General features: G+C 30.9%; 3 protein-coding genes across 3 annotated transcripts; 1 reads left to right on the forward strand and 2 right to left on the reverse strand.

The window, feature by feature from the left end:
- Positions 1-2865: 2865 nt before the first annotated feature.
- On the forward strand, positions 2866-4530 carry LOC25493543 (homeobox-leucine zipper protein HAT22). The gene is made up of 3 exons (XM_013602061.3): positions 2866-3424; positions 3520-3599; positions 4011-4530. Exons 1-3 carry the CDS (start codon positions 2972-2974, stop codon positions 4291-4293), a joined length of 816 nt encoding a protein of 271 aa, XP_013457515.1. The 5' UTR covers positions 2866-2971; the 3' UTR covers positions 4294-4530.
- Positions 4531-12301: 7771 nt separating this feature from the next.
- LOC11415453 (probable xyloglucan endotransglucosylase/hydrolase protein 7) lies at positions 12302-15186 on the reverse strand. Its single transcript, XM_039832616.1, has 4 exons — positions 14931-15186; positions 14716-14816; positions 14430-14626; positions 12302-12857 (listed from the first exon to the last, which is right to left on the reverse strand). The coding sequence occupies exons 1-4, from the start codon at positions 15115-15117 to the stop codon at positions 12467-12469; spliced, it is 876 nt and encodes a 291-aa protein (XP_039688550.1). The 5' UTR covers positions 15118-15186; the 3' UTR covers positions 12302-12466.
- A 7069-nt stretch (positions 15187-22255) lies between these two features.
- On the reverse strand, positions 22256-24709 carry LOC11406870 (probable xyloglucan endotransglucosylase/hydrolase protein 6). The gene is made up of 4 exons (XM_024781621.2): positions 24404-24709; positions 24189-24289; positions 23903-24099; positions 22256-22939 (listed from the first exon to the last, which is right to left on the reverse strand). Exons 1-4 carry the CDS (start codon positions 24594-24596, stop codon positions 22549-22551), a joined length of 882 nt encoding a protein of 293 aa, XP_024637389.2. The 5' UTR covers positions 24597-24709; the 3' UTR covers positions 22256-22548.

Consider the following 24709-nt stretch of genomic DNA (forward strand, 5'->3'; position numbering starts at 1 on the left):
CATATAAATTGTGTTTCACACCTAGTACAAAAAGGGAAAAAACACGAGATGATTATTAAAGGTTTTGCTTTAGCTCTCTTCTTTTTTGACCTTGTGATCGATTAATTGAAATTAAGGTGCACCAATAATTCAACCCATGCTCAATATAACCTTACTAATTATCCCTTTCAATTTATAAATTCCAACAAAAAATTCCATTTAAGCAATGATATTCAAACCCTAATTCAACCTTGACAAGCTTAAAGATTGCCTGTGAAATTTGACATCATATATCCAATGCCAACAATATATTTTTACAAGCCAAAAATTAAACAAAATTATTAAGCCAAAAGAAGTTGCAACTCCCTATCTTGGTCGATGGGCGTGTTCTTATGAAATTACTAATTAATTCAAACCAAATAATGTAGTCAAGACATGCATGCTAATTGCTAACTGCTTATAAAAAAATTAATTAATTAATGCTTGCTAACCAAGCAAGCGTGCACTAACGCGCATGTTCATGACAAAAAATTAGGTGAATAAATTAAATTTGTTTAATACCATGAATCAATAATAATCAATAAAAACAAGCAATTTATCAACAAAATTTATTTGGTGTATCTTATTTTCAGTGGAAAAGGCCCTGATGATCTGGAATTCGACTAAGAGGTAAGTAAAATTTGAAAAAATATCATCCCATACAGAAATTGAACTCAGGTTATCCTAAACAATTCCTCCTCTGATCGAGTTTATCGTTTGAACACAATTGTGTTTATTTATGAACAAATATAAGAGAGGATATGGTGTTATGTTATTTTCCTTTGTGTTTATTTATTTTAATTTGTATATGTTGAGATCATCAATTATGGGTGACCTAACTTCTGTTCCCCATCGCCGACAATGCATTATTGGAAGTGCTTATTGTACTAATACTAGTAATACAGGAAAGTAGGTCCGGAACACTCTACATCAACTTTCTATTTAAGCTAAAATCCGGATTCTTGATGATGAATAATATTCTGGCGCCATTATAACTCTTTGAAACACCAATTGCGTTTTGTACCTATACTACTTTTAATGTATTTTCTTTTCCAATTGGAAAATTAAATAATAGTGCACATCCCTTTCTAATCTCCATATTCATAATAAGCAAGAGAAAACCGTCCAACCATCTCTCACATTCTTCCATCATTAAAAAGTATGCAAGATTGGTAAACATGGTGACATGATACCCATCTCTAACTAGTTAAGCCAAGTATGGAGTGGGAGACAGTTCATGTGGGTCTCTTGTTATTATAGAAAACACACTCACACACACATGTAGTACTATACCAATTTACAATCATGATATTTTATTTTCTTGCTTTGTAGTATTAATTTTCGGAAATTACTTATGAAGCAATCTTTTGATGAGTGGGTATAAATGGGTCATAATTAATATGCACCATTATACATGTGTGTGTTTTTGCTTAATTTAGTGGGAAATCAAAAGGAAATGAAACTAGAGAAAATTTGTTATGATGATTAATTTTAAGTATGAAGGGAATAAAGAAAAAGGGTAATTTTGATACTTGAATGTGTAACACACTGTAACTATAATATCAGTGTGTATTGAGATTGCAAACACATTTTCAAATGTTTTTATGTGGAGAGTACTAAACAATGCCTTCAGAGCGTTGGATAAGCAAATAAAACAAGTTTTTTTATTTATTTTTTATTTTTTATAAAAACCAGTATAATTATCACTTAATCAAAAATCAAAACTTATATTTTCAAAATAAATTTTCTATTTATAGTTTCATTAACCATTGCCCTGAAGACACTAGTAAGCAATACCTTTTTTATTAGTAATTTTATGGGTTAATTTGACTAACAAAAAATACATTAGATGATTAAATTAACTAACTAAAAATATACTTAAGATTAAAATGACTAACGAAAAATATATTCATGTATGTGTTTGCTATTTCAATAAATTATAGTGACAACATCTCACAAGCTAGAAAAAGGAGTAAAGCATGACAAAAAGAGACCAATAATTGGGACAATATGTAATGGGAAGCCACTACACCAAGGCATTACGCAAGGAAGCATATATAGGAAAAGAATTTAACTGTTTTGATTAATAATTAAGTTACTGTTTTTTTTTAACAAAATAATTAACTTACTATTAGATTTAGTACGTATGTAAATCGAATCACCCACTCTCTTGGTGTTATGCACTACTTCACAATGTGAAAGTGTTAGTGTAACATTCTATAGCATCCGACCAAGAGAAAAAGATTATCAAAGTTTGTCTCTTATTACTATAATGGAAGTAAGAGTAGGCTCAATTGTCAACCTATCCTTGAGAACTAAGAAGACCATCTCATACTAATTTCAAATACCCTTTGACATAATTTCAAATACACCTATGGCCTATGCTTCATAGGCTACCTACCCACATAAACCTCTAAATTAAGAGAGTTATTAAGGTAGGAATTGTTTTCATTGTGTCTTATGCAAGGGACAAATGATGTTGCATTTATTTTTTAGATTTGGTTTGTGGATTTAAATTGTTTATTCAGCGAGTCATATTTAAATCGTATTATTATGACCGGACAATATAGATTTAATGTAAATTTTAAAATATACATGGACCGTTGATCTTTGATCGGACCATCTATCTACCTTTTTTATATACTCACTTTTATACAATTATTCCTTTGTAAAAAATTTAAATACCCTAATTAGTTTCACTACTCATTCCAACCTTTTGATTAATAATAATAGTCCTAGTAATCATATCCACACCCACCCACCCACCCAAATGACCCCACAAAAAGTCTCATTCATTTTCTTTCCCACAATTTACTCTCTCAAAACTTTATATAAACACACCATCATCTAATCATCCCACTCTTCCCTTACCTCCATTCTCTTCTCTCTTCCCTTCCTTTCACAAAACAAAAACACCTTATTATTATCAATCTCTCTCTCTTGAGTTATCTTGATGGGTCTTAATAATCAAGATGCTAGTAACAACTCAGGCCTTCAACTTATTCTAGGCTTAGCTCTTACTCTTACCAAACAAGACACACCACCATCCAACAACAACGTTACAAAGCCTTATTCCTCAAGTAATCATAACAACTATGAAGCTGAACCATCTTTAACGTTGGGTTTATCCACTAAGAGTTACTATGAAGAACCTCTTGATTTTTCTACACAAACAAATTCACCTCATCACAGCGTTGTTTCCTCTTTTTCAAGTGGGAGGGTGAAGAGAGAAAGAGATGTTAGCAGTGAATTAGAAATGGAAACAACGGAGATGGAGAGAGTTTCTTCGAGAATCAGCGATGAAGATGAAGACGGTGCCACTGCAGCTAGGAAGAAGCTTAGGCTCACCAAAGATCAATCTGCTATGCTTGAAGAAAGCTTCAAAGAACACAGCACTCTCAATCCTGTAATCATAATCAAAATCTCTTTCTATAGTTACATCTTATTATTATTTTCATTTTTTTCCCATTTATTTATCAAATTTTTGTCATGGATTTACAGAAACAGAAGCAAGCTTTAGCCAGAGAGTTAAATCTAACACCTCGACAAGTCGAGGTCTGGTTCCAGAACCGTAGAGCCAGGTACCTATACATACATATATGCATAATATATTTAATTTATTAAATTAAATTAAATTAAACTCGACTATGGTTTTAAATTAAACCGCGAGCGACCACAATTGTGATGTCGTTGCAGAAACCTCAAAACCCGTTATATTCGCAATTGCGATTGCATACTGCAATTTAAGTACTACAGCCAATGAAATATTATCTTCAGGGTACCAGATAAATATCATATATATCACCTATACATACTATTGTAAATGGATGGCCCAGAATAAGTTGAATTGAAATAATTATTTTTAATCATTATTCATGTATTTATTTTACGTACACATATAATAATATATATATTTGTAGTAAAAATATTTATGGGTTTGATAAATATATATTAAGAATATGTTATATTAAGATTATATTTGGGTGTAACAGAACAAAGCTGAAGCAAACAGAAGTGGATTGTGAGTTCCTAAAGAAATGTTGTGAAACATTAACAGAAGAGAATAGGAGGCTACAAAAGGAGGTGCAAGAATTGAAGGCACTGAAACTAGTAAAACCCTTGTATATGCCTATGCCAGCAGCTACCCTTACTATGTGCCCTTCATGTGAGAGACTAGGTGGTGGTGGTGGTGTTAATGGTGGTTCTTCAAATAAGACCAATTTCTCTAAGCCTCACTTTTACAACCCCTTCACAAATTCTTCAGCAGCATGTTGATTTGTTACTAAGAAAAAATATATGATAAAAGAAGAAAACAACAAGAGTGCTTTCCCTCACAACCTTTGTATTTTTTTGGTTGAAGGGAAACGTATGTCAACTATATATGAAAGGGTTAAGGGTGTAATTGATTAATACTGTGTAGAAACTGGTTAAGGATCAATATTACTTTTTGTTCTTTTATTTTCCTATATTCTATGTTTGTAAATTACTATATAGTAAACATGGATCTATGAAGGTATAACTATTTTTTTTTTTATCAATTGTTCATTTTTGTTGTGAGTATATTTTTTTATAGATCGGATTTTGCAATTCTTAAGTCACGTGGAATTGAATAAGCAACAAAACTCTCTTTCAAAACCTATTTAAGAAAATTTAAGGCTTTTATGTATGCATGGTTAGGTTACTCCAAACATATTGTTAAATTGAACAAGACTAGTTCATTTCGCTATTAAATTATGTACATTTTTGTCCATGAAATCTTCCATTACTTTTATTCTTTATCGAGTAGTTTAGTGATTATAAATATTAAATAAGTGAAAAATTTGAGTTCAAACTCCATTCATAAATAACACAATATCTCTATCAAGTGAACTATACTCCATTATCTCTCCTAATCTTAAATATGTATGTCACTTAAAGAAAAATAGATATATTTGTGAAACGGTAGAAGGTGCATGCCTTTTTAGCAAGCAAAAGCAAACATGGATTTGATCTAAGCGCGTTTGTCTACTACATATAAAATGATATCTCTAAAAACTAAGCTTAATTCTTTCAAAATTAAATTATTATTTTAATTTGAAAAACATTATTATTTTCATTCGTCGGTTGACTAATATATTGTAGCATCCTTAAATGGATGCATAGTTTATGAATATTAAAAAGTATATATAGTCAAACATATATAATTGGAGGCAATTATTAAGTTAGAGAAAGGTTCAAGGCGTGGAGAAGGAGGTTAGCTCACGTGTTTCTGTCTATAAATTAGTTGCTAAAGGAGTAACTGAATTAGAGAGAGAGTAGTTAGAGAAAATAATGACTAAGCTTGTGTGAAAAGAAAGGATCAATGGAATATTAGCAAACAAACGACAAGGTAATTCACATTTCTTTTTTCACAAGTTACTTATTTTATTTGCTGAAAAAAATTACTTATTTGATGTAATTCACATACATTATCGTTAATTATTAAAATATTTGATTTTAATTATAGTGATTTTTAAAATGTTTACACAAATAATTGATTGTAATTTATTAAAAATATAAAATACTTTATATTAATAATGTGGGTAACATCTGCTTTAAGAATACACACTAAAAAACTACATATCCTATCTTAAAAATCATATTTTCAAATTCTTAAAAGTTTAATAATTACTTTATTCAATTTCAAATTTTTATTTCAAGTTTTTAATATACGACTTTATTATTTAAAGTTTTAAATACGTGGCCTTAAAAATTCTTTTAGGAAAGAACATAGCAAGAGCCTTTTTCTTTTATAAGTAGATTTTGTGCGTATATACGTACATGGTTGTCTCGTGATATGCTTTACTTTTAAGGTGACTGGTAGGTCACACCTCCACGTGAAGACCCAATGGCTATGGGTCTCTCTCAAAATCTTAACATGGGATTTTCCTTCAAGGTCATCATCTCTTCTATCTTTCTTTTTCCCATCCCTTTTTGCTTGAATTAATTGCCCCAAACATGTACGGCACACACAGTTATTTGATTGAGTTATATATGGTTGGTTGTTATGGAAATTCCTATACATAATTATAGAAATTCAAACAAATAAACATTACTAGTTTTTTGACAAAATCTTAGAACATATGAATTCAATTTCAATCATATATCACTATAGAATTAACTTAACATCTCCGAAGTGTAACTCAAATATTAAAAAGAAGAGTGTTTACGGTTTGAACTCCAACCTCTACATATAGCAGCAATATATTGCATCTGTCAATTGAGTTATGCTCACCACGACTTGGATAATACATCTTTTTATGCGTATCATTTTCTCATTCTAAATTTTTTGTTATAAAAAACTATATAGAATTTTATTTATTTACGGAAAACACGGGTTGGTGGTGGTTTGACGAAATCAGTTTCCTAATAATTGAAAAATATATTCAGTCAATTTATATTATCTAATCCAAAAAAAAAAACCATCATTTTCCACCCCACATATAATTTGTGTTTCACAACTGCTCAAAACGAATGGCAAAGATCTCGTGTCTGATGTTTTCTCTACTATACACATACGTTTTAGCCACGCTTCCATGATTGAAAAATGAGATGGGACCGTAACATCATAATATAACAACAAATTAAATTATAGTAGTATATATATTTATACTACTAGATAGATAATTAGCATTGAATTAATTCCACTCATCAATCATAATGGGGTGGACCAATAAATATCATGAGAGGGACTTTCTAAGGAGACAACTTCCTGGAAACTACTACTAGTTATATTATGAGTCATTCTCATCACTTTCGTACACCATTTTTAACGTCCATCGCAATCATAATCACTAAAACACCCTCCTTTATACTCCAACTCCACGAATTGTGTGTGAAAGCTAAGTAACAAATAAAGAAACACCCCCACTAATTAGGTATTTTTGCTTGTTAGTTGTAACTTGTAAACCAAATATTCATAATAGAATTAGTCATAAGTCAATGCATGTGTTTGTTTCATCAATCGTCAATCCGACCAAGACAATTTTTACAAATTATAGTTTATAAAACATATGTATTCTTTTTCTATTTAAATTTGATGGAACAGTATAATTAATAGAGCTAAATAGTTTGATCAAATCTCCTTGTCCTTGGGAATTACTGACATGTGAATGCGTGACAATCAAAATTAGTATCAGAACCGTTTCTGAGATTTTGGTTGCCTAGAGTGAACTTACAATTTGGACCCTAACTAATAAATATATATAAAAACGAAACTTGATACAAAAAGTAAAGCAATTTTTTACGGTCTAATAGACCCCTAAAAAAAATTTGAGACCCAAATTTCGTACTTATTTTTTGAGACTTAGGGCGGTCGCCCTCTTCGCCCTGCCTCAGATATGACCCTGACTAATATTTATATGTTTGCTAAACTATATAGCATGATATGGATCATAATATTTTTTTTCTTAACTTAAGGAGCAAGTTTTCCCCAACCTAGAAAGTTGTAAGGAAATTGAAAGCAAAATATGGATCATAATATTTTTTTTCTATCATTTGATGAAAATTCAGGTCATATTTAGGTAAAGGATAAAAAATTCTCTTGTCATTGGATAGTTTTGTGTTGATTTTGGTATTATATGACTATATGATACGTGTGCGCACAAGTAATAGTCCTTGCTTAGTCTAAGGATAGGCAAAAGACATATGTCTTATGTTGGATACTTTGTCGGACTATAATTGTATTAATCAATTGTTTTTGAAGAGGTTTATTAATACTAGTACTGTTAATTGTTATATGTTACTATGTCATCACATGATTTGGGCACTAGATGCAATCAAGGCAAACAAATCAGTTGAACGTTACAAGATGAGAAAGCAATGGAAATAAAAGACAAAATTCAGAAACCAACAAATGAAGGAAGCATAAAACTAAATTAACAGCCACAGCTGACAGAAATTAACAAAGACGTAGGTGTATAACAGAAACACAGATGGGACCGAATTCAGTGTAGGAAGACAAGAACCAACAGAAACATGAACAAATGGATTACCTAACTTATAATTATCGTCCATTTATTATATCATAGACGTTTCCACAAATTCAGCCATACATCAACTACCACTTTTTGCTAAATTGATGGCTGCAACATTATTATTATTATTATTATTATTATTAATGATGGATGCAAAGAATGGAGTGTTTTTTTATTATTTTTTTTGTTTGAAAAAGCCAATGTAGAATATATAAATCAAAGCAAAACAACTAAGAAACATAAGCTAAACAACGGAGATGATTAATCCTCCAATACTGATAATAAAAAACGAAAGTAATGTATCTCATTTTCAACCACCAATACGTTTAGAGTTTAATTTTTTCATATGAGGTTAAAAGATTTCCTCCATATGCTAAAAAATGTGTCTGCTTCTTTATTTCCAAATAACTCAAGCACTACATAGCCAAATAATGTTCAAACTCAATCAAGTCTGCTTAGAGAAGCCGTCTATATATTAGAAATAATCAATATGATGATATGAAATGGTACCCAGATTAGCAATATCAAAGCCTAACCATTGTGTAACCAATTACCAAATTCTACAAAAAAAATCGCATATGGTAAAAAGATGATCAACATCTTCATTCATTCCACATCCCTTTGTACAAGTTTAATCATTAACTTGCTACACACCTCCCTTAAACAAATTAACTTTAGTAGGGATTTGATTAAGAAATAAACTCCAAGTGAAGAGGTTAACTTTAAGAATAACCGATTTGATCCATAATTTGTGAGAATCAACAGGAAGATTGTCGTCGTTCTCTGAAGTCGAGAATTGATAAGCGCATCTAACGGTATAAGATTTGGCTGAATATAATTGCCAAACCAACCTATCCTCCATACCATCCTATAAAAAAATAGAAGTTAGTAGTTCACTACACCCCCTCCACCTGTTCTTCCTCCCACGCCAATAGTCTCCTCCTCAACTTCCACGCCTCACCACCCACACCCACACCCCAACCCAAAGAGAACATACCTGCCATCTCACCAATTTGATCGCAACTAACTCGTACAACCTTCTAAATCTTACATTAAACGAGCATCCGACCATCCAAGGGTCACGTCAAAAAAAACATAGAGGAGTCATGAGCCACCACCTAACCTAAATTATCAACCAACTAGCTCCCATTTCCCAATCCTACATCGTCACAAATCAAATTAAATTTTTGCCACGAAACTGACCTTACTCCCCGACTATAACATAACCACCCACCCTCCTCCTTGAAGAAGGAAATACAATGGACTAGAGGTCAGAGGATAAGACACACATCATAGGCTTTTCCATAACAGTTTCCAAATACTTCTAGTCCATAAAATCATAAGCTTTTACATAGTCCACATTAAATATTAATAAGTCTTTTTTTAAGGTGACACACATCATCAAAAACCTCATTCGCTACAAGAAGGTTTGATCAAACCCCCTCTATTCATCCAACTCAATATTTTAAAATTTAAATTTCCTACACTAGGGTGCTGGATATTACTTGATTGGAAGTGGGATTCAAAGTGATTGAACACTGCTCCATGAATATTATCAACACGCTTCACCATAGAACTGTTCACATTAAAAGTAATAGTAGCGTTTGACCGGGCTTGGCAAACATTTTCCAAAGAAAAAAAAATCAGAATTTGTATTTCCCTTTTTCAACCAATTCAACCTTGATTTTTTCCATTGCATACTAGAATTCGGATGGGACAAAGAAAACAAATTACTTGATAGAGAATGAATCTCCTCCAACTCTTCCTCCTCCAGAATTCACGCCTCCCCCTTAATATCAGGAGAAGAAATGTGATCTTTTACCGTATTGATTTTTCCTTTTAATTTTTGAGTGTGATTTTGATGCCAAGTTTTCAGGCATCTTTTGATTAATTTTAATTTTTCCTTCAGCACATAACCTCCTCACCCATCCAACGGAAAAAAAATTCCAATACTCTCAGAAAAATTGATGATATCCCATAAGGTTTGTCCAACATTTCAACATACGAAAAGGACAAGGCCCCCACTTTTCATAATATGTCATAGTTAATGACTTAATGTTTTTAGAATATGTTAAATTGATTTTTTTTGGGTCGAAAGAATATGTTTATTTGATAATATGGCCGAGGGTGGTTTAAAATTTAAATCAAATATTAATGGATTCAAATTTGATGAGTTAAGTACTATAATGTTATACATATCCATATGCTTGGCATTGAATTGAGTGTTTTGCACCAGTTATACTGGTAGATGGTTTTGTGTTGGCATTGAGTATTTGATATGATTTTGCTCTTAGTTTTTGTCTTGAAACTTATAATTGTATTATTTGAACAAGGGAAATATCGAAAGAAAAAAAAAAGACTAAAATGTAATAGAATAAATGTGGTGCAAAAAGTCATTCCTCTTTTAGCCAACATACTCGTTGGTTAGTTGAAAACGATTCGGCCCATATGAACTCTATGGTAGAGATACAATTAGGGCAATTGCTCTTTAGACACCCTTAAAAACGACTGAAAGGTGCTAATTGCCATTCAGACATTTTTTAAACAGTTGAATCACTTTCTAAATCGGTTTGACCTATTTAAAAAGTGTTAAAACGGCAATTCACTACCGTTTAAAGTGTTTTAGGTTAAATGTATAAAGAGCAATCTCTCACTTTTTTAGGTTACATTGTTTTTTAAGGTATGTAGTTTATTTCTTTTATGACCAAATTTATGTTTAATGCTAATTACAAACAAAATTTGTGTTTATATATTATAGTTTATTTCTATGGCTCATGCAATTTTTTTTTTTGCCTCCACCACTGATAGAGAGGTCGTTACGAACGAATTCCATCAATGTTTGAATCCAAAGGACGGTGGAATGTGTTAGTAGTTGGTGAACCGTTACACGACATGGAGGACCTGAGGGAAGGGAAGATCTCTGTTGAGGTGTTGTCGTTATACATTATTACTTGATTGTCGGAGTGTTTGAAGCTACACCACCTCCTCAAATGAGGTGAAGGGGCAGCTGCTACAGTGTGTCAACCTTAACAAACCTTTTGTCACCTTTGGATTGTGTATCTCTAGTTCAGCCGAATGAACCATATATGGATATTATGAGACCAATCTGAAAGAATATTTTATTTTTCTTTGAGAGCAAAATTATTATTAGGACACAATTTTTTTAGGGGAACCAAAATTATTATTTTTACTTAATAATTAATTAATAATATAACATATGTTAACCCATTTGGAATTGACCTAGTGTTTGGTTTGGGATTTTGGAGTGTGCTCCTCTCAAGGTCTCATATTTGATTCCTTTGGTGCCAATTTCGGTGGCAAGTCCATACTGATATTTGCTCTGGTTTAGAACGCTGCCCCACTAGTGGACGGTGGAATTGATCCCCTCGAATTAGTTGGTCCTTAGATCAGATACCAAGTTTTTTAAATAAAAAAAAAGAGTATAACATATGTTTGTTATTAACTCGTTTTAATTAATTCTATTGAAAATAATTGTTTTAGAAAACCTTATTTATTGAAAATAATTTAGTTTTATTGTTTAATGATCATTTTGTTAACATAGAACAAGTTCTTATTGTAAGATATTTTTGAGAATACACTTATATTTTATATGAAATAAAAAATCAATTACACACACTTAATTAATTTTTGTGTGTACAAAATCAAAAGTATTATTGAGTTCAATCAGAATTTTTTTTTGTGTGAGTACAAAATCAAAATAATACTACTTTATTTTTATTTTATTCTTGAAAGCAAAAGAATAGTTCAATAATTAGCTAAACTTTTTGTTTGAAAAGAAACGAAATAGCTGGCAACAAGTCAAACAGGCCAAGAGCACCCCTGAAATAGACCAAACCACTTTTTTTTTTGTCTCTTTGCTTAGCCAGAAACAAAGGAGAACTTTATTCCACATAAATTGACACTGCTATATACCATCAATTCAATAAATTATTTATTATTCATCACTCATCGATCGATCACAATAATGCATACAAGTTTTTTTATAACAAAAAACAATGCTCACAAATAGCCAGATCTAAGGGACTTTCGCTTATACAGCTTACCTACACCCCTTCTAATATGTTGTTTAAATATTGCTATATATATATATACACACATTTTTTATAGAAAAATGATATTTGTACAATCATTTTATAATAATTTTTTGACAACTTTCTCTTTCATACTCACATTATATTCTTTTTTTTTTTCTTTCTATCTATTGTTTTGGACCAATAAAAAGAGAGAACATGAAAGTTGTCATCAAAATTGTCACAAGATTGTACATATATAAATATATAAGTAACTTTATTATAACACTAACAAAGTAGGGTAAATGGATATAACATTGACATGTACTTAAAAGTATGTGGCACAAACGTTATGAACCACTGATTTTGCCGACGAGTTGAATTAATGTTTATAAAATATATGTATAGTTTGGTTTTGGACATTTAAATGCCTGAAAGACACTCATGTGGGGTCATTGGGTACCTTGATTTATCTTGACAATAATCATAGATCACATGGTTCATACGAACCCACCTATACCTTCTAGCTTCAATGGCACTAAGAGCTTGATATTCAACCCCTTCCCACCAATTTTTTGGGTTAGTGGAACATGTAGTTGGTCCTGGAATTGCACATCCTTCAATATCAAAATCCTTGTAATAAGCATAGAAAGGTGCTTTACTCCAATTAATTTTCTCTAATCCACCTCTTGTTGCCCAATTATCAGCTTCCCATAATGTTGAAAATACTCCCATGGCTTGCATTTTTGGGTATGGTATCCCTTTTGCTTCATTGTTCTTGTATACTCTAATGGGAACTTCATCAACGTAGAACCTGCATGTGTATTCAAGGTTTTAAATAAGTCATAGAATGCAATTTTAGGCACAACATCAAAGTTATTTTTATGATTTATTTTTTTTAAAACGAAAGGTGGAAGCTATCATTAATCAAAATTACACTCATGACCATTTGAAAACTTCCCATAATGTTGAAAATACTCCCATGGCTTGCATCTTTACGTTATGATTTTGCGACAAAAGCGTGACTATAACTAATTAGGTCAAAATATTTGCTAAATTTAGTTAAGAAATTAAAGATGGTTGGATTGGATGTTACATGTTTCTACTATACATTTCTTTTACTTTTACCTGTAGTTTAGTAGCTATAAATTTAAGGTGGATGCGCCATGTGTACATAATTCAAAGGCAATTTCTATGGTACATTCAATAAAATTGAGTGTACTGGTACACCCATATATTAAATGAATAGTTTAATGAGTTATTTTTTTTTAGAAAAAATATATTTTTTATTGGTTACAATTAGAATAATTATATTTTATTTCTCAAAAGTGTCGACAAATCAAAATTCAATTTTTTTTAAAATTTTTTAATACCCATAATAGTGAATATTGATTATTTTTTTTAGATAAAATGTTAAAATATTAGTATGATTCTTATAAAGGACGAAATGACGTTTTTTCTTATAAAATAATATTTTCTAAAATATAAAAGTTGATAAATATCTCTTTATTACAGAAAAATGATCGATAACTTATTGATTTATGAAATAGGTGTACCGGTACACTTTAATTTAAGGGTGTACCATAGAAACTCTCTAATTCAAACCCCGACACTCCATATTATGTAATCACATATATTGAGAGTTGAGATTCATTAATGATCAATTTAACTTCATTTACCATGAATTTAAACGTGGTTAACCATAACAGAGTTATGCAAACTTGTACCTTCGAGGTACAAGTTAAGGACCTAAAAGTGAAGAAAAAAAATATTACATTTAAAAAATAATAAATACACAATTTTCAATATTATACTTTTAGATTTACTTCTTATCTTATGTCATTACGATATAATTAGGATACATGTTAACATTTTCATAATTTAAGTTTACAACTACATGATTTGCTAAAAAAAAAATACATAATTTGAACCATATATAGTGAAGATAACAAACCATCTATTTGAAGTAAAAAATTGTCTCAAACGTTTTCTAAAAAAAGTTGCTAAATTTGATTGTACAAATAACACAATTAGAGTATCAAATAACACAACTCAAACATTAAATATCTCACTACAACTTTGTGATTTACATTATGCAATTATATTTATTTTTGGGATCATGTTAACTGGTATCCCAAAGACACGAGTTAAGAAATCCAAAAAATAAAGTTGAATTAAAAATGATACTTTTTTGACTTTTAAAGAATTGATTACACAAATTTCAATGCAAAAATTATTATATTTGCTTTCTTAACCTATGCCCCCGAAGCACGGGTTAACATTTCCCTTATTTTTAATTATCAACGGTGGGCATTGGTTAACATTTCCGTTATTTTTATTAACAGAATCACATCATTATGCTTATATTTATTTACTTAGTACTTACACAATATGGTGATGATTCCAAAGAATGGAGTAAGTGTGGAAATCAGCAGAAGGATCAAACCAAAGATTAACTCTTTGTTCTCTATCACCCTTTCCATGAGCATAAATGTTTGTTTGAACTGTGTAAGGTTGTCCAGTACGGTTTCCCAAGAACTCAAAATCCAACTCATCACGTACACTGTCAGTGTCAGAGTTCATCTACCACAAAAAATATATTCAATGATTTCAGTTTTTGACTCGCTTAATTATATTTTTAACAAAGAGTAGGGAAATTAATATGAACTTACATAAAATGCAGTAACAGTACCAGCAGAATCTCCAGGGACAAGTTTGATCTTCATGCTTACACGACCAAACAAATACTTCACCTTTGATGCAAACCCGCAACCTGTGCAAAAATTAAATTAAGTATTTTTGATAGATAAATAGGTAACATGACTTATCCAAATTATATTAGTATAGTATTTGTTATTTATAGTATATAATAACATAAGTTACTTACCAGAGCCTTGGTCTAGGGTAAGTTGGATAGTTCTGCCTTGATCAATTTGCTTGATATGGGGTTCTGACCACGTGACATGAAAATCTTGATTAAAAGTTGCTGGTCTTCCCCAAACAGATGATACGACAATCCACAATAACAACATAAAAAAGACACCATTGTTTTTAAAGGGGTAAAATATGGCCATGGATGTGTATTACGTAATGTAATATATAGGAAGAAAATATTTGATTGTGCAATGTAAACGAGAGTAGTGTCCAATATTTATACATGAGAATTTGGAAAGGAAAAAGAAAAGAATAATCAATCAGTTCATTGTCTCATTGAAATGGAAGATGTTAAAACATATAACATTGCTTTCTATACAGCTAAGGGCTTGAAGTCATTAGGACCTACCTAAGCAGTTTGTCCTCTGCTTGGCCCCTTTAATCCTTTGTTTGCCCAATCATTTTCTTGGCGTGTGCTTCATATGTATTTATAAATAAAAAATAATAATTTGAGCAAAAATGAACAACATTTAATGTGTTGATGGGATAAGTATTTTTTAGATGAACTATCAATGATTAATTTGTTAGCGTTTAACCTTTAATTTCAAGAAACAAAGTTAAAATTCTTTTAGAAACAATTATAAAATAGTCAGTAATGTCATTTTAATTAATAAATAATTTCATCATTCTCAATTTCTTTTGACCAAGTAGTTTAGTGACCATAATTTTATGGTTTGAAGAATTTCGAGTTCGAATTTCAACCCCTACATATTATAACGTCGCTATCAATCGAGAACTATTCATAATTTAATAAAACAAAAGTTGATTAATATGGTAAGGGAAGAGTTTGTTAGCATTAAATATCTTGAATCTCTCGCGAAAACACATTTTAATTGGTAGTTGAAAGGATTGATATGGAGAGACCGAAATTTGAACTTCAGATTAGTGTGAGTCTAGTCATTAAACTACTTGACTAAAAAAAAATCTTAAACCTCATATAGACATAATATTGTTTCAGCGTCCCAACTTTTATCTTTGGATTAATTATTTTTTAAATAGGTCAGATTAACTTGTATCTTAAAGACACATGTTAAGTATCCCAAAAAGAGCTACTTTGTATTGGAAAACATAATATTTTAATTTTTAAGAAATTGACTACACGACTTTTGATACGTATATTATTATAATGAATTTCTTAACATGTACTCAAGTTAGCATTTGCCTTCTTAAATTAGTTCATCTCAGTTTTCTTTTCATTTTTGCTTTGACATTTTGAAACTTTCACAGCCAAACTTCAAATTTTGAATGATATGTGGAAATTGAAATTATACACAATGTACTACTATTAGTAGAAAAATTGGTTTGAGATGAACTTATTCATACGTACATTTCAGCTGAGAGGCCTAACAATGTTGCTAATTATGAGCTTTGCTGTTATCTTTAATTTTCCTTTATCTAATTTGAGGTCCACGTAGCTTAAGCCTTTAAGGTGAGGCCATTAATCCATAATTATTTGATGAGCCATGTACTGTGGACAGCTGAGGGAGGTTGATTGATCACGAACGGGTTGAATCAGCAACTACATCCAACGTGGAACCTACTCATTGGTCCAAGCCAGAATCAAAAACTGCTGCTATTGATTATTGAATAAGAATCTTTACCCAAACAGTTTTGATCATTCCCAAAGTAAATCACCAAAAAATTGCTGCGTAAGTTAACTCACGCAGCGTGACTTAAGTCACGCTAAAAAACAAACAAAATCTCACAGTCACGTTGAAACAAAAGCAGCACAAGAGTTTTGAGGAAAACCTAATCCATATGCAATAAGCAACAAAAGTCATGGTGATCTCGTCAAGGAATTATGTATCAATCGTGAAACCTCCATAGTTATTTATTCTGAATCAATGACTTTGCTATAAAGCCACTTTCTTTTGGGAAAAAAATCGTGATGTTCTTAAATTGAAGGAAGGGAAAAACGTGGATTGAAGTCCAATTCAAGTCCACCAGGAACCGAAAAAGTCATTCTTTAAAAAAAAAAAAAAAGGTGAAGAAGACAACGGCAAAGATGAAGAAGAGATGAATGACTTTTTGTTCTAGCGTGACTTAACTTAGGTACAAAATATACTAGCGCATGTTAAGTCACGTAGCGTGACCTAACATAAGTACATACTATTACACTAGCGCATGTTAACATACGTAAGAGTATTTTAGACTTTTACTTTGGAAATGAGCGAAATCATTTGGGTAATGAGCAGAAATCATTGAATAATTTGGTTTGACCCCAATAATGCTAATTAAGTTTCCAACTGTGATTTTCGTGTATTTCAGTGGGAGAGAAAATCATTCGAATCAACCTTACCGTTTGGATTAAAAAGGTTCTTGGAATCATTATTCAACTTTTTATTTTCACTTCTCGTTTTCTCCCTTCATTTTTTTACTTCTATCTTCCGTTTTTTTTTGTTTACTCGTTTTTTATTTTCCAATTTTTTTTCATTATAAGTTACCTAAACTAAGGCAAGGAGAAAATAGAGATGGTGACCATAGTTTCGTCTACGTTTATTAAATGCATGCTTATTTATATGGCTGATTGGGAAATATGGAACTAATAGGAATTTGCTGGACTTCACTTGTGCCGACAAGAACTTTGGTTTCTCTTAATTAAGTACATACATCCTCTCTCGGTTTTATGATTGCATATTTTGTTGAGAAAATTTATTTTTGTTTATTTATCCTTTTCAATATGTTAGTTTGTATTAGCTATATTTTTTATATTATAATCTAAAAGACATTCTAAAAGTAACTAATTGTAATAATATTTGGGTCAAATATCATCTATGGTTCTTTAAGTTCGATGTTTATAACAATGTAGTCATTTAAATTTTTTTGTTACAAATTGATCGTTTAAGTTAGAAAATATAAGGACAATGATTTTTTTTTATTGTATCATAAAGTTTTGGACATTAGGACATGTATATATGTTGCTTACAAGAGCCTTGGTCTAGGGTAAGTTGGATAGTTCTGCCTTGATCAATTTGCTTGATATGGGGTTCTGACCACGTGACATGAAAGTCTTGATTAAAAGTTGCTGGTCTTCCCCAAACAGATGATACGACAATCCACAATAACAACATAAAAAAGATACCATTGTTTTTAAAAGGGTAAAATATGGTCATGGTTGTGTATTACGTAATGTAATATATAGGAAGAAAATATTTGATTGTGCAATGTAAATGAGCATAGTGTCCTATATTTATACATGAGAATTTGGAAAGGAAAACGAAGAGAATAATCAATCAGTTCATTGTCTCATTGAAATGGAAGATGTTAAAACATATAACATATATTGCTTTCTATACAGCTAAGTGCTTGCCGACCTTAGGACCTACCTAAATACCATGACCAACGAAAATTTGAGTGGAATCAAATTCGTTTAGAGATGTTCAAAACCAAATCAGTCCAATAAAAATCATAAACCGAACCAACTAAAATCGATAACCACAAAAAACCCGTGTTTGGTTTGGTTGTGTTCGGGGCACTTTTCACTCAACTCCTCATTAAGCTCAACAAACCTTCTTCTTTTTCCAATTAACATTATATATACAAGGGTTAATATGTCTTTACCTCCTGTAATTTGGGCGAGTTCCGGTTTTCCCCCCTGTAAAAAAAAAAGTTTAGATTCCAACCCTGTAAAATAAGATTCTTTGATTTTAGCCCCTGACCCATGTGACTGTGCATAATTGCTGACGTGGCGGGCTGAGTGGCATGCTGACGTGCTGACTGTATAATTTTTTTTTTTTTATTTAAAAAAATATATAAAAATTAAAAAAAAATCAGGATTTTCTTTATTACGAAAAATATTTTCTGAAATATTTATTTTTCGAAAATTCCAAAATTTATAATTTACAAAAAAAATATATTTCAAAATTTTTTAAAATTATTTTTGAAAATGTTGAAATATATATTTCAAAAAAAAAATTCAAAATTATTTTCGAAAATTTGGAATATATATTTTTTGAAGTTTAAAACAGATTTTTTTTCGAAAAATAAGTTTTTAAAATTTTCTCAACAAAAAAAAAAATCTGGATACAAATTTATTTAAAAATTTAGGAAAATTTAGATTTTTATTACGATGTGTTACAGATTTGAGAATATTTTTTAATATTTAAAAATTGAGGATAAAAAAAATCTGGAAATTTTTTTAATATTTAAATTTATTCTTATCTATTTGTTATATGTGTTATTTGTATTGAAAATTGTGGGCATTTTTGAAAAGAAACAGCCAACCCAAAAGCTGAAAGGGGTTGTTTTCTTTATATATATTTCCAAAAATATTATATATAAAAAATTCATACACTTACTATATTTTGAAACTTTCAAAAAATTAAAAAAAAAATCCAAATTAAATTAAAATTTTAAAAATATTCGAAAAAAATAATATAAGCTAATTTTTGAATGTTTTGGTAAAAAAATTAATATTTTTTTTTTTGAAAAAAAATCCAATCTTTTTTTTCGTTTTTTAAAAAAATTGTTTTTTTTTCTTGATTTTAAATTTTTGAAAATTAATTTTCAGTTTTTTTTTTTATCTTTTTAAAAATAATTTATTAAACCATTACACACATGTCAAATTTAAAAAAATAAAAATAAAAATAATTACACAGTGGCGTGCCACATCAGCGTCTAAATGAGGTCAAGGGTGTTTTGTGGAGAATCTTCATATTACAGGGGTGTTTTGTGGAGAATATTTATATTATAAGGTTGGAATCTAAATTTTTTTTTTTACAGGGGGGAAAACCGGAACTCGCCCAAATTACAGGGGGGTAAAGACATATTATCCCTATATACAAATATGTAATCTTTTTCGATTCATTTAAAAAAAAAAAAAAAACTAATTTGTAACATGAAGACCATCTCTCCTCCAACTCGGTTGTCTCTCCTCCATGGTCTCTCTCCCTCTATTTGCTTTGGAGTTCAATTTTGATGCATTTTTTTTTTTTTTTTGGAGTTAGGCTATACTTGGATAACCTTTTGTTTATGTTTAATTGTTGCAAATTTTGTAATGGGAGTTAGTTGTTGCTAAAAAGTTGAATTTTGTAACTTGTGAAGCTACCAAGTCAGGGATAGAAGGATGAAAGTTGATCTTCAATAGGGTTGAAAGGTTCATTTTGGGGGTTGAAAACGTAATGGCACAACTTGTGGAGCTACCTAAAATTTTTAGTCTAATTGGTTGCAAGTGAAATTTTAAGGAGTCAAATGACATTCAAAGGGTTGAAGAATTAAAGGAAAATCTTATGGGGTTACAAAGTGTAGTGGGATGCAAGTATAGTCATAGATGACTAGAGAAGAATAATCAGACCTAAAAACTTGCGGGAGTTATCAATGATAGTTGGATGCAAATGGAGATTAGTACCTAGATCAAGGTTCAAGTGGGGCTTGGACTTGACCTGTTTCCTGAAGAGAAGTTCCAAGATGGAGAGAGCAGCATAGTGGTTGATGAGTAAATTGTAATCACCACTTATTTGAAGGCAGGATAGATAATTTTGAATTGTGTCATATAAATAAGGCAGGATGTGCTGTCATAGAGCAACTCGCCCCGACGAGTAACTCCATCATTGCAGAGTGATTTTCCATGCTCAGTTTCGACGTATGACGCTCACCGGAAGTCTGATGCTCATCGGAAGGAGACTTTGTTTCAAACATAAGATAATGATATTCTGGATTTTAGAAAATTTGTTCAGAACGATAAATAATTCATATCGAGAATCATGTGAGCTTTCATCATCGGTGTCGGCATCTACTCCGTCAGCGACGACGGTTCCCACTCGTCGGAAAAACAACAACAGCGTTAGTGATCAACAGAGATGCTGTCAATTAGATCGAGGAGCATCACCAATGGATAATTTCGAAACAATAGATTGATCAGAATTTGTAACCTCGTCGGAATCTTTACCTCGGAGTCGGAACAAGACGACGGGGCGATGACGACGATGCGGCGGTCGAGGCTAGGTTACCATGCTGTTGATGGGCTTGGGAGGGTGGATTATGCTATTGAAAACGGTGGAGCTTTTGTTGTGAGACATTCGGAGGCTTATGATGTGTGGTTGGGGAATTGGTTCTTGTTGAATAGTGAATTAGAAGGGGTTTTGGGGAAATGAATGGGGAAGGAAGCAACTACGGTTGTAGAGGCTACAAACACTTTTTTTTTTAATCTGGATTGGAAGAGGAAGTAGGTTAAAAGGAGGTTGGTGGTGGTGGTGGAGAGAACTGGTTTTGTGTTTTTGTGAGAAAAGAAGAAGACAAGGGATGATGAGGGTATTTTTGTCCATTCCCATGTCATTTTGCTAATTTGATGATGTGGTAGTAATTAAGTAGGTGTAGGGACGGAATTTTAAAGGATTAAACTTTGAAAGGGTAATTTTCCAGGATTAACGATTACAGAGGCCAATTTTTAAATAAGCCCTAACTGCAGGGACGAAACACATATTAAAGCCTTGATTATATACATGACATATGTAAGCTAATATAATATTGCAAATAGGTCAATAGTGCAAAATATAACTTAATTATAAAACAAAGCATACATAACCACTATAATAAATAGTTATGTTCAACTTAGAATCAAAATACAAAATTAACTTGCAAAATCATAAGTTTCATTAGACTTTAAACCATCCAAAGAACCATCCGAAAAACCAAGTTTCAGAAGTTTCTAAAGTTATTAATAAATCTATTCAAAAAATGAACTAGTTAATTTCTTCAAAAGATCAATCCTTCTAAAGTTCCACAACATCATTATCATCGGTGTTTTCTTCTCCAGATAATAAAGAGTTTTCAATATTAGAACCAAATACATGACTTGAACTCAATTCAACATTAATTTCAGTACCTTGAGCTTGAAAAAAAATGGATTTTGGAAGAAAATGGACTCCAAAAAATGGCCCAAAATAACAAAAAAAAAAAAAAAAGTGCTTTTTTAAACGTAAACTCGGTCAAGTTTAACATGTGTTAACTAGATCAAACTAGTCAAACGTTCTGATTTCATCAAAAACCGAGTTTAAAAATGTAATCACATGTGAGTTTACGAGTTAACATTCGATCTGTGGAACACTGTCTATATGAAAAAAGTTATTGTGAGTATTGAGAGATTATTTTAACGTCAGAGACTATTTTGATTAACAAAGTGTACAATCAAGGACTATTTTAAAAATTTTATACATTGATGAACTATTGTGACAATTCATTACACATTCATGGATCAAAATGACTATTAGTTGGGTGAAAAACATAGGAAAACTTTATTCCATATATATTGATACTTGCTATATTACAGTAAATTATTTATTTACCTAAAAACACAAATAAATTGTTTATTATTCATCAATTGATCACAATAATGGCTTTCGTAAAATCACATACAATGCCAACAGAGCTAGAAGAGGCTTTGACTTATACAACTTACCTATACCCCTTCTAATTTTTGGCTTAATAATTGGGACATATAGTACTATATACACACATTATAAATGAATATCATATGCACATAAAAGTATGTGGCACAAACGTTATGAACCACTAATTTTGCCGACGAATTGAATTAATGTTTATAAATATATGTATAGTTTGGTTTTGGACATTTAAATGCCTGAAAGACACTCATGTGGGGTCATTGGGTACCTTGATTTATCTTGACAATAATCATAGATCACATGGTTCATACGAACCCACCTATATCTTCTAGCTTCAATGGCACTAAGAGCTTGATATTCAACTCCTTCCCACCAATTTTTTGGGTTAGTGGAACATGTAGTTGGTCCTGGAATTGCACATCCTTCAATATCAAAATCCTTGTAATAAGCATAGAAAGGTGCTTTACTCCAATTAATTTTCTCTAATCCACCTCTTGTTGCCCAATTATCAGCTTCCCATAATGTTGAAAATACTCCCATGGCTTGCATTTTTGGGTATGGTATCCCTTTTGCTTCATTGTTCTTGTATACTCTAATAGGAACTTCATCAACATAGAAGCTGCATGTGTGTAAGGTCTTACGTTAGTCTCACGTCTTAGAATGCAATTTTGGCCACAAAATCAAAGTTTTTTATTTTTTATATTTTTTATGATTCTGTGACAATATTGTGACTATAAATAATGGATAATGTTTCATAGATACCCTTTTCTTCATACACACATTGTACCATCCCCATGTGAAAGACAATAAATGCGAGTTTTTTGTATATTTAAGAACCACATGGACATATATCACAATCTATGTAAGTAATTGTAGTCTCCATCAAAAAAAGGTAATTGTTGTCATGTCTTGTATTAAAAATATAGTAAGTCACCAAAATTAGATTTTTTTTTTTTTTTAAATTAAAGATATTCGGATTTTACATATTTCTAATGTATAAATTTCTGTCATCGCTATTTTTTTTTTTTTTTTATGGTTTTGCATTATCAAGAGAAATGTTTTTTTAACAATTAAATTCAAACAACTTTGACAACTAACTCGGTTCAAATAGTGGCTAACTACCTTCAGTATATGTTTAGTAAATACATTAGATGTCTAAATTTATTAACTATCAATATAACTCTACTAACCTCAAATTTGGACATAGTTACCATAATCTAACCTCAAATTTGGAGATGGTTACCATAATTTTCAAGTATTTAACTGCATGTAGGTTTGAACACTTGAAAGTTGTGGTTAATCACACTCAAATTGTAGTCAATGAAGTTATGATTAATAGGTTTTGACATATGTTATATCCATAACTATTTCTATCGAACCAAATCATCCATCTATTTGAATTTTGAACAACATCAATTACTTAAAAAGGTTATTGCTAAAGTTGTTTACAATCAATGTTTAAATAACAACGCTGCAAAATAAAATATAGGAGTGCAACTTTGTGATTTAAACCATTATGCTTAACTTTTTTTTTGGTTCATTTTATCACACTTTTTGTTCTTGCTTGTCTTTATTTACTTACACAATATGGTGATGATTCCAAAGAATGGAGTAAGTGTGGAAATCAGCAGAAGGATCAAACCAAAGATTAACTCTTTGTTCTCTATCACCCTTTCCATGAGCATAAATGTTTGTTTGAACTGTGTAAGGTTGTCCAGTACGGTTTCCCAAGAACTCAAAATCCAACTCATCACGTACACTGTCAGTGTCAGAGTTCATCTACCACAAAAAATATATTCAATGATTTCAGTTTTTGACTCGCTTAATTATATTTTTAACAAAGAGTAGGGAAATTAATATGAACTTACATAAAATGCAGTAACAGTACCAGCAGAATCTCCAGGGACAAGTTTGATCTTCATGCTTACACGACCAAACAAATACTTCACCTTTGATGCAAACCCGCAACCTGTGCAAAAATTAAATTAAGTATTTTTGATAGATAAATAGGTAACATGACTTATCCAAATTATATTAGTATAGTATTTGTTATTTATAGTATATAATAACATAAGTTACTTACCAGAGCCTTGGTCTAGGGTAAGTTGGATAGTTCTGCCTTGATCAATTTGCTTGATATGGGGTTCTGACCACGTGACATGAAAATCTTGATTAAAAGTTGCTGGTCTTCCCCAAACAAAAACACATGATAAGAGAATCCACATCAACAATATAAAAAAGACACTATTGTGTTTAAAAGGGGAAAATATGGCCATGGATTGTATAATATTGTGTATTATATGAATGTGTTTGATGAAGAAAATATTTGATTGTGGAATGGAAATGAGAGTAGGGTCTATATATATACATGAAGTTTTGGAAAGAAAAT

This window comes from Medicago truncatula, chromosome 4 (genome assembly GCF_003473485.1).
Source record: "Medicago truncatula cultivar Jemalong A17 chromosome 4, MtrunA17r5.0-ANR, whole genome shotgun sequence".
Classification (NCBI taxonomy): domain Eukaryota; kingdom Viridiplantae; phylum Streptophyta; class Magnoliopsida; order Fabales; family Fabaceae; genus Medicago; species Medicago truncatula.